The following is a 12,078-nucleotide window of genomic DNA, read 5'->3' on the forward strand; positions in this document are numbered from 1 at the left end:
ATAAGGGAGCTGTGGGCCCATCATACTGTGTATAAGGGAGCTGTGGGCCCATCATACTGTGTATAAGGGAGCTGCAGGCCCATCATACTGTGTATAAGGGAGCTGTGGGCCCATCATCTATATATATAATTGTCTAAGGGTTTTTCTGTCTGTCTGTCTTTCTGTCTGTCTGTCCTGGAAATCCTGCGTCTCTGACCAATCAGCAACAAGCACAGTATCGACATAGAAATCCCGCGTCTCTGATTGGTCGAGGCCGCCAGGCCTCGACCAATCAGCGACGGGCACAGCGACGATGATGTTATAAAGGACGTAGACATCCCGCGTCTCTGATTGGTCGAGGCCGCCAGGCCTCGACCAATCAGCAACGGGCACAGCGACGATGATGTCATAAAGGACGTAGACATCTCACGTTTCTGATTCAGCGACGGGCACAGTATCGACGTAGATGTCATAATGGTTGCCATGGCGACGATGTCATAAAGGTTGCCTCGACCAATCAGCGACGGGCACAGTCTGCCGCGAATTCTGGAATCATCATTGTCCATATACTACGGGGACATGCATATTCTAGAATACCCGATGCATTAGAATCGGGCCACGATCTGGTACTATATATAAGGGAGCTGCGGGTCCATCACACTGTGTATAAGGGAGCTGCAGGCCCATCATACTATATATAAGGGAGCTGCGGGTCCATCATACTGTGTAAAAGGGAGCTGCGGGCCAATCACACTGTGTATAAGGGAGCTGTGGGCCCATCATACTGTGTATAAGGGAGCTGCGGGCCCATCACACTGTGTAAAAGGGAGCTGCGGGTCCATCATACTATATATAAGGGAGCTGCGGGTCCATCACACTGTGTATAAGGGAGCTGCAGGCCCATCACACTGTGTATAATGGAGCTGCGGGCCCATCATACTGTGTATAAGGAAGCTGTGGCCCCATCATACTGTGTATACGGGAGCTGTGGTCCCATCATACTGTGTATAAAGAAGCTGCGGGCCCATCACACTGTGTATAAGGGAGCTGTGAGTCCATCATACTATGTATAAGGAAGCTGCGGGCCCATCACACTGTGTATAAGGAAGCTGCGGGTCCATCATACTATGTATAAGGGAGCTGTGGGCCAATCATACTATGTATGAGGGAGCTGCGGGTCCATCACACTGTGTATAAGGGAGCTGTGGGCCCATCATACTATGTATAAGGGAGCTGTGGGCCCATCATACTGTGTATAAGGGAGCTGCGGGCTCATCATACTGTGTATAAGGGAGCTGCAGGCCCATCATACTGTGTATAAGGGAGCAGGAGCTGCAAGCCCATCATACTGTGTATAAGGGAGCTGCAAGCCCATTGTGCTGTGTATAAGGGAGCTGTGAGTCCATCATACTGTGTATAAGGGAGCTGTGAGTCCATCATACTGTGTATAAGGGAGCTGCGGGCCCATCATACTGTGTATAAGGAAGCTGTGGGCCCATCATACTGTGTATAAGGAAGCTGTGGGCCCATCATACTGTGTATAAGGGAGCTGCGGGCCCATCATACTGTGTATAAGGGAGCTGTGAGTCCATCATACTGTGTATAAGGGAGCTGCGGGCCCATCATACTGTGTATAAGGAAGCTGTGGGCCCATCATACTGTGTATAAGGAAGCTGTGGGCCCATCATACTGTGTATAAGGGAGCTGCGGGCCCATCATACTGTGTATAAGGGAGCTGTGAGTCCATCATACTGTGTATAAGGAAGCTGTGGGCCCATCATACTGTGTATAGGGAACTGTGGGGGACATCATAATGTTTGACAGGAGCTGCAGGCCCATCATACTGTGTATAGGGAACTGTGAAGGCATATTGTGAATATGGGAGCTGTTGGCCCATTACACTGTATATAGGGGAGCTCTGGGGGGCATTATACTTTCTATAGTGGAGTTCTGTCAGCATTATACTGTGTATAGGGGAGCATTGGGCTCATACTATCTATAGGGGAGCAGTGGGATCATACTGTGTAGAGGGGAGCAGTGAGAACATCATACTGTGTATCGGGGAGTTATAGAATTATCATACTGTGTAAAGGGGAGCAGTGGGAACATCATACGGTGTATCGGGGCGTTATAGAATCATCATACTGTGTATAGGGGAGATGTGGGGGCCTTATACTGTGTATATGGAAGCTTTGAGCTCACCATACTGTGTATAATGGAGCAGTTCATGAGGGAACTTAGGGGACATTATTAAATATTAAGTGGGCACTTAAGCATCATTGTTATAGGGGCACTCAGAGTATTGTGACCATCAAAGTTGCATATGGTCACAATATGGCGGTAAAGTCAATGTTCGTTTTTGCATATAGATTTATTTTCAATAACAGCGCGGTCATAGTCTGAGGTTCCACAATATTCACAATTAGAGTGCGCAACCATAGCTGTAATCAGGGTTAGCTGGTTAGGGGCCCACTCAGATGTTCCCCCCCCCCCCCTAAGTTGAAACCTAGCTACGCCTCTGCTTCAGACATAACATCACTCCCCCTGGTGGAAGAATGGCATTACTGCAACAATCAGGACCCTGGGGCGCTGCAGATGGACAAATGAATGGTTGGCTAATTGGTCGGAAAACTGGATGGTTGGCTTGATAAATGAATGGTTAGATGGTTGGACGGATGGATGGTTGGCTGGATGGACAAATGAATAGTTGGACAGATGGATAGACGGATGGTTGGCTGGAAGGACAATATATAGTTGGATAGATGCATGTGCAGGTTGGATGCTATGAGGCAGTGCACAGATAACAGTAAGAACCAGAGAACTAAGTATAGAAGGGATATGAAGTTGTTACAAAAAGCAGAAGTGTGCAGACCACGTGGTGAGAAAGCAGGCTCTGGTTAACTCCTTCATTGCCAGCAGTAACCTGTCCAAGGCTCGGCGCTACACCCACGGAGCGAGGAGCCTCTCCCCTCAGCCCCCTCTCCATGACACTGCTGCTGTGGATGTTCCCTGTGTGACCCGTGGATGTTCCCTGTGTGACCCGTGTAGCGTCTGCTCCCCGCCCTCGGATCTGATCCCAACCTTGGGGCGCACAATGAAGTGACAGGCTGCAGTGGTGCCTCCCCTCCCCCAGCCCCGCTCCGGGTGGCAGCAGCAGCGGAATACGGAAGTGCAGAGTGACAGCTCGCTGACAGTGCAGGGCATGAAGGAGCGCGGCGCCACTTGTGCGGCATTACCGGAGGCTTAGCATGGCGTCGCTGTCCAGCGCAGAGAGGAGGGCTTTTGCTAACAAGCTGAACAGGTCAGTGCATTGTGTTCATGGCATCCACGTGTGCGGCTGCAGAACTTGGAGGAGTTGGGTCTGGGGCTAGGCTACACAATGTGTGGGAGTCTCAGCGTGTGTATACATGTAATAGCTCATACAGGACTCATCTGCAGGCCATGTGAATCCAGCACAACACATACCACACATCAGTTATCACTCATCCATTATCACATAGCGCTCATCACACATCAGTTATCACTCATCCATTATCACATAGCGCTCATCACACAGCACATACCAAACATCAGTTATCACTCATCCATTATCACATAGCGCTCATCACACATCAGTTATCACTCATCCATTATATTATATCATAGCGCTCATCACACATCAGTTATCACTCATCCATTATATCATAGCGCTCATCACACATCAGTTATCACTCATCCATTATCACATAGCGCTCATCACACATCAGTTATCACTCATCCATTATCACATAGCACTCATCACACATCAGTTATCACTCATCCATTATCACATAGCGCTCATCACACATCAGTTATCACTCATCCATTATATCATAGCACTCATCACACATCAGTTATCACTCATCCATTATATCATAGCACTCATCACACATCAGTTATCACTCATCCATTATCACATAGCACTCATCACACATCAGTTATCACTCATCCATTATCACATAGCACTCATCACACATCAGTTATCACTCATCCATTATCACATAGCACTCATCACACATCAGTTATCACTCATCCATTATATCATAGCGCTCATCACACATCAGTTATCACTCATCCATTATATCATAGCGCTCATCACACATCAGTTATCACTCATCCATTATATCATAGCGCTCATCACACATCAGTTATCACTCATCCATTATATCATAGCGCTCATCACACATCAGTTATCACTCATCCATTATATCATAGCGCTCATCACACATCAGTTATCACTCATCCATTATATCATAGCGCTCATCACACATCAGTTATCACTCATCCATTATATCATAGCACTCATCACACATCAGTTATCACTCATCCATTATATCATAGCGCTCATCACACATCAGTTATCACTCATCCATTATATCATAGCGCTCATCACACATCAGTTATCACTCATCCATTATATCATAGCGCTCATCACACATCAGTTATCACTCATCCATTATATCATAGCGCTCATCACACATCAGTTATCACTCATCCATTATATCATAGCGCTCATCACACATCAGTTATCACTCATCCATTATCACATAGCGCTCATCACACAGCCTCATCAGTTATCACTCATCCATTATCACATAGCGCACAGCACACATCAGTTATCACTCATCCATTATCACATAGCGCTCATCACACAGCACACATCAGTTATCACTCATCCATTATCACATAGCGCTCATCACACAGCCTCATCAGTTAAAACTCATCCATTATCACATAGCGCACAGCACACATCAGTTATCACTCATCCATTATCACATAGCGCTCATCACACAGCACATACCAAACATCAGTTATCACTCATCCATTATCACATAGCGCTCATCACACAGTACATATCACGCATCAGTTATCACTCATCCATTATTACATAGCGCTCATCACACATCAGTTATCACTCATCCATTGTCACATAGCGCTCATCACACAGCACACATCAGTTATCACTCATCCATTATCACATAGCGCTCATCACACAGCACGCATCAGTTATCACTCATCCATTATCACATAGCGCTCATCACACATCAGTTATCACTCATCCATTATCATATAGCGCTCATCACACAGCACACATCAGTTATCACTCATCCATTATCACATAGCGCTCATCACACAGCACGCATCAGTTATCACTCATCCATTATCACATAGCGCACAGCACACATCAGTTATCACTCATCCATTATCATATAGCGCTCATCACACAGCACACATCAGTTATCACTCATCCATTATCACATAGATCTCATCACATAGCACATATCTCACATCAGTTATCACTCATCCATTATCACATAGCGCTCAGCACACAGCACATGCCACACATCAGTTATCACTCATTATCACATAGCTGTCATGACACATCAGTTATCACTTATCCATTACATTATTACATAGCTCTTGTCACACAGCACACATCAGTTATCACTCATCCATTATCACATAGCTCTCATCGCATAGCACATATCACACATCAGTTATCACTCATTCATTATCACATAGCTGTCATCACACATCAGTTATCACTCATCCATTATCACATATATCTCAGCACAAACCACACATCAGTTATTACTCATCCATTATCACATATCACTCATCACACAGCACATAGCACACATCAGTTATCGCTCATCTATTATCACATATCTGTCAAAACACATCAGTTATCACTCATCCATTATCACATAGCGCTCATCACACAGCACGCATCAGTTATCACTCATCCATTATCACATAGCGCTCATCACACATCAGTTATCACTCATCCATTATCATATAGCGCTCATCACACAGCACACATCAGTTATCACTCATCCATTATCACATAGCGCACAGCACACATCAGTTATCACTCATCCATTATCATATAGCGCTCATCACACAGCACACATCAGTTATCACTCATCCATTATCACATAGATCTCATCACATAGCACATATCTCACATCAGTTATCACTCATCCATTATCACATAGCTCTCATCACATAGCACATATCTCACATCAGTTATCACTCATCCATTATCACATAGCGCTCATCACACAGCACCCATCAGTTATCACTCATCCATTATCACATAGCTCTCATCACATAGCACATATCTCACATCAGTTATCACTCATCCATTATCACATAGCGCTCAGCACACAGCACATGCCACACATCAGTTATCACTCATTATCACATAGCTGTCATGACACATCAGTTATCACTTATCCATTACATTATTACATAGCTCTTGTCACACAGCACACATCAGTTATCACTCATCCATTATCACATAGCTCTCATCGCATAGCACATATCACACATCAGTTATCACTCATTCATTATCACATAGCTGTCATCACACATCAGTTATCACTCATCCATTATCACATATATCTCAGCACAAACCACACATCAGTTATTACTCATCCATTATCACATATCACTCATCACACAGCACATAGCACACATCAGTTATCGCTCATCTATTATCACATATCTGTCAAAACACATCAGTTATCACTCATCCATTATCACATAGCTCTCATCACATATCACACATCAGTTATCACTCATCCATTATCACATAGCTCTCATCACACAGCACACATCAGTTTATTTATTAATTTATTCTACTCATTTATATAGCGCCATTAATTCTACAACGCTTTACAAACAATATTGACACTGTCACCGATGGGGCTCACAATCTAAATTCCCTATCAGTATGTCTTTGGAATGTGGGAGGAAACCGGAGAACCCGGAGGAAACCCATGCAAACACGGGGAGAACATACAAACTCCTTGCAGATGTTGTCCTTCGTGGGATTTGAACCCAGGACTCCAGCACTGCTCTCATCAAATATCACACATCAGTTATCACTCATCCATTATCACATAGCTCTCATCACATTGCACAAATCACACATCAGTAATCACTCATCCATATCACATATCTCTCATTACACAACACACATCGGTTATCACTCATCCATTATCACATATATCTCATCACACAGCAAAAAGCACACGTCAGTTATCATTCATCTATTATCACATATCTGTCAAAACACATCAGTTATCGCTCATCCATTATCGCATATCTGTCATCACATAGCACATATCTCACATCAGTTATCACTCATCCATTATCACATAGCTCTCATCATATAGCGGATATCACACATCAGTTATCACTCATCCATTATATAGCTCTCATCACATATCACACATCAGTTATCACTCATTATCACATAGCTCTCATCACATAGCACAAAGCACACATCTGTTATCACTCATCCATTTTCACATAAATCTCATCATACAGCACACATCAGTTATTACTCATTCATTATCTTCATTATCACATATCACACAGCATATATCACTCATCACATGACTCATCACATATTACGCATCGCTTATCACAGTAATCACACATCAGTAGTGATGAGCGAATATACTCGTTACTCGAGATTTCTCGAGCACGCTTGGGTGTCCTCCGAGTATTTTTTAGTGCTCGGAGATTTAGTTTTCATCGCCGCAGCTGAATGATTTACATCTGTTAGCCAGCATAAGTACATGTGGGGGTTGCCTGGTTGCTAGGGAACCCCCCACATGTAATCAAGCTGGCTAAGAGATGTAAAGCATTCAGCTGTGGTGATGAAAACAATCTCCGAGCACTGAAAAATACTCGGAGGACCCCCGAGCGTGCTCGAGAAATCTCGAGTAACGAGTATATTCGCTCATCACTACATATCAGTCATCATATTTCATACATCACTAATAACACATCATATATAACTCATCACTTCATATATCACACATCAGTCCATCACATATCACTCATCACACATCAGTATGCAACTAATAGGCTTCTATCTTGTGATATAGCAGTAGCATTATGCAATTTAGGTTTTCTGTGGTCAGTGTAGACAAGTATGAGGAGTGTTACTGATTTCTACCATCATACATCTTGATACAGTTATTGTAAGTCATCAAATGTCAATTATAAGGCTGTCCTTTCATGACTGTGGCATAGGGTGAGTTGCGAGGTCCTGGGGCAAGGCAAGTATTGTGCCCAACAGCCTAGTGATAATGCCCCCTGAGAGACCCCTTAAAGCAATTCCCCATCAGCACGCCCTTCAGATTCTTAGGCTGTGTGCACACTTTTTGTTTTTGCTGTGTTTTTACAGTGCAGATTTATTAAAAAAAACCTGAAGGGTTTCCTGATGCCAACGAAGTGAATGAGAATCCTGAAGTGTCATGCACACGTTGCTTATTTGTGACCTGCAGATTTGGTGCAGAAAAGTCTCTGCAGCATGTCAATTCTTTCAGGGTATGTGCTCACAATTAAGAGTTGCTGCAGGTTGGACGCTATGTACTTGTGCAGCGTCAAACCCGCAGCGTCCAGCTGTTACAGCATAGTGGATGGGATTTCAAGAAATCCCGTGTCCACTAAGCATCCACAGACGCCTGCGGAGACGGACATGTGGAGCGTCTCTCCAGACAGCAGCATGTCATTTTCTCTTACGCTACTTTCACACTAACGTCGTCTGGCGGACGTCGCAATGCGTCGTTTTGGAGAAAAAACGCATCCTGCAAAGTTGCCCGCAGGATGCGTTTTTCCTCCATAGACTTGAATTAGCGACGCATTGCAACGTATGGCCGCACGTCGCATCCATCATGCAACGAATGAGTCATGTTTTGGCAGACCGTCAGCACAAAAAAAGTTGCATGTAACTTTTTTTGTGCGTCGTGTCCGCCATTTTCGACCGCGCATGCGCGGCCGAAACTCCGCCCCCTCCTCCCCGCTCATCACACTGGGCAGCGGGTGCGTTGTAAAACTGCATCCGCTGCCCACGTTGTGCTACATTAACACACTGTCCGTCGGGCCGACGGTTTGCGACGGCCCGTACCGACGGACTAGTGTGAAAGTAGCCTTATGGAGACGCTAGAATGCGCAAGAGAAATTTCTTCCATAGAATGTATTCGATGTGGTGAATTTGCATGGTTCAGGGATCACATGTGGATTCACCTGCGTTCAATAGACGGCAGTGCTTTGGATACAGCAAACATGCTCTGCGTCTAAAGCGATGCCAGTTCCTGATCATGTTCACTCGGACTCAGAGTTTTTGCTGCAGATTTCACCCTTATTAATGAGCGGGAAAAATCTGAACCAAAAGGGCAAGTAAAAAATAACTGCAAAAATGTGGGTTTTTCCTTCCAAGAGGTGCAGAAATTTACCAAATACTTAGGGTATGTGCACACGTTGCGGATTCTCTGCGTTTTTTGCAGTGCAGAAACGCTACAGATCCGCAATTGATTTACAGTACAATGTAAATCAATGAGAAAAAAAAAATGCTGTGCACACTTTGCGGAAAATCCGCTGCGGAAACACTGCAGTTTAAAAGAAGTAGCATGTCACGACTTTTTTGTGAATCTGCAGTGTTTTTGTACCCATTCCATTATAAAAAACCGCAGGGGTAAAAAACTCTGCAAATCCGCAAGAAAACAGCAGCAAAAACGCACAAAAACGCTGCTGAACCGCACAAAAAACGCGACAAATCCGCAGGTGCGTTTTCTGCCAGGAGAGGCAGAATCCGCACCAGAAATTCCTAAGCCTAATCCGCAACGTGTGCATGTAGCCTTAATGTGTGCACATACCTACCCTAATTGCCCCAGTAGTGCCTCCTTTAAAAGTTAATAATACCCCCTCGCTACAATTCTGTAAAAGTAATACCACTTTTGTGCCACTTCATGTAAAAAAAAAAAAGTTTATATTCACCTAATCCTAGCACCCGAACCTCTTCCACACTCTAAATGGCCATCTGTACTCGTCCTAGTGACATTGTAGGCTTATTGCAGCCTGTGACCTATAGGATGGAGGGTGGTGGACTCCTGTACATGGCCAGCGGTACTGGTCCTAGTGACGCTGTAGGCCTATAGCAGCCTATTACCTCCAGGATGGAGGGTGATGGGCTCCTCCACAGTGCCAGCGATACTGGTCCTAGTGGTGCTGTAGGCCTATAGCAGCCTGCGATCTATAGGATGGAGGGTGGTGGGCTCCTGTACATGGCCAGCGTACTGGTCCTAGTGACGCTGTAAGCCTATAGCAGTCTATGACCTCCAGGATGGAGGGTTATGGGCTCCTCCACAGTGCCAGCGATACTGGTCTTAGTGATGCTGTAGGCCTATAGCAGCTTGCAACTTACAGGATGGAGGGTGGTGGGCTCCTGTACATGACCAGCGTACTGGTCCTAGTGACTCTGTAAGCCTATAGCAGTCTATGACCTCCAGGATGGAGGGTTATGGGCTCCTCCACAGTGCCAGCGATACTGGTCCTAGTGATGCTGTAGGCCCATAGCAGCTTGCGACCTACAGGATGGAGGGTGGTGGGCTCCTGTACATGGCCAGCGTACTGGTCCTAGTGACGCTGTAGGCCTATAGCAGTCTATGACCTCCAGGATGGAGGGTGGTGGGCTCCTGCACAGTGCCAGCGGTACTGGTCCTAGTGATGCTGTAGGCCTATAGCAGCCTGTGACCTATAGGATAGAGGGTGGTGGGCTCCTGTACATGGCCAGCGGTACTGGTCCTAGTGACACTGTAGGCCTATAGCAGTCTATGACCTCCAGGATTGAGGGTGATGGGCTCCTCCACAGTGCCAGTGGTACTGGTCCTAGTGACGCTGTAGGCCGATAGCAGCCTGTGACCTATAGGATGGAGGGTGGTGGGCTCCTCCACAAGCTCTAGCTGTACTGGTCCTAGTGACGCTGTAGGCCGATAGCAGCCTGCGACCTACAGGATGGAGGGTGGTGGGCTCCTCCACAAGCTCTAGCGGTACTGGTCCTAGTGACGCTGTAGGCCGATAGCAGCCTGTGACCTATAGGATGGAGGGTGGTGGGCTCCTCCACAAGCTCTAGCGGTACTGGTCCTAGTGACGCTGTAGGCCGATAGCAGCCTGTGACCTATAGGATGCAGGGTGGTGGGCTCCTCCACAAGCTCTAGCTGTACTGGTCCTAGTGACCCTGTAGGCCGATAGCAGCCTGCGGCCTACAGGATGGAGGGTGGTGGGCTCCTCCACAACCTCTAGCTGTACTGGTCCTAGTAACACAGCATTTACCACATACAGTTTCACACAGCAAAAAAAGGTTGTACTTCTTTGTAGTCCTTTTTTTTCTTTTTAAAACTTTCTGTACTTGGAGGTCTGTGCCCATAGCAACCTCTACTGTGTTCCCCCCACACTATACCAATGATCATGACTACTTCTCTTTATGTCCTCATTGGACATATTGTGTAGATGATGGAGGGGAGGTGGGTGCTACTAAGGAACTCCCATCTGTTGCATAAAAAGGTTTGGTGCAACCAATTCATCATCTGATCCTACTTTTGGCGGAGACTGCTACACAAACTATAAGGAAACCCTCTTCTCATGTCTGGTCTGCCACTGATTGGCAATAGTGGAATACTCTGCAAAATACAACGCAGACAGTGACATCTGTAATAGATTGAACGCCCTCCCCTTAGTGATATCTTAGGGGGGGGCGCATGATAACACAGCCACCGTGATAACAATGTGTTTTTAGGTTTATCTGGACAGTTTAGGTTCCCTTCAAAGGGTTAATTTATTGCCCTGGTAAGCTGTGCAACGCACGAGCAGGTTGTTTCTGGCTTAAACCGGTTTCTTCCAGATGTTCTTCCCGCAAATTTCATGGACTTTGATTGGTTGTAAGGCTCTGAGCGGGGGGGGAATTTTATCTATAAATACAGCTGTTTTGGGCGCACTGAGCGCAGTTACTTCAAGCAAGTTTTGAAGATAAGAAGTTCAGAAGATAGCAGCCGATGGAAGATCTGATACAGCAGCTGCTCCGAAGGGCGGAGGATGAGGGCAGAGTAGAGTGGCTGCGGAGCTGTTTAGCTATTAAACCTGCTGTAAAACCTACCTCCGCTCCGGAGGCTTTATCAGCTCCTGCGCCGCAATCTCCGCTCTCTCCTTCGGTCCCACGTGAGCCACTGCCCCTGCCGCTTCCATGCCGCAGCTCAGCCAGAAGTCGCCGACCCAGGAACTCTT

The 12,078-nt window shown here is 45.9% G+C and overlaps 1 protein-coding gene across 3 annotated transcripts in view; it reads left to right on the forward strand.

Moving 5' to 3' along the window:
* The first annotated feature begins 2,904 nt into the window (after positions 1-2,904).
* DOCK8 (dedicator of cytokinesis 8) overlaps positions 2,905-12,078 on the forward strand; it is a 255,214-nt gene continuing 246,040 nt past the window's right edge. Inside the window, exon 1 of one of the 3 annotated variants that reach the window (XM_069763842.1) lies at positions 2,905-3,280. In XM_069763842.1, coding sequence (XP_069619943.1) covers positions 3,228-3,280 — 53 coding nt within the window. In that variant the 5' untranslated portion in view covers positions 2,905-3,227. The remainder of the gene's footprint in view (positions 3,281-12,078) is intronic. The other 2 variants (XM_069763822.1, XM_069763832.1) reach the window with 2 other exon arrangements.

The sequence above is a fragment of the Ranitomeya imitator genome, chromosome 1 (genome assembly GCF_032444005.1).
Source record: "Ranitomeya imitator isolate aRanImi1 chromosome 1, aRanImi1.pri, whole genome shotgun sequence".
NCBI lineage: Eukaryota > Metazoa > Chordata > Amphibia > Anura > Dendrobatidae > Ranitomeya > Ranitomeya imitator.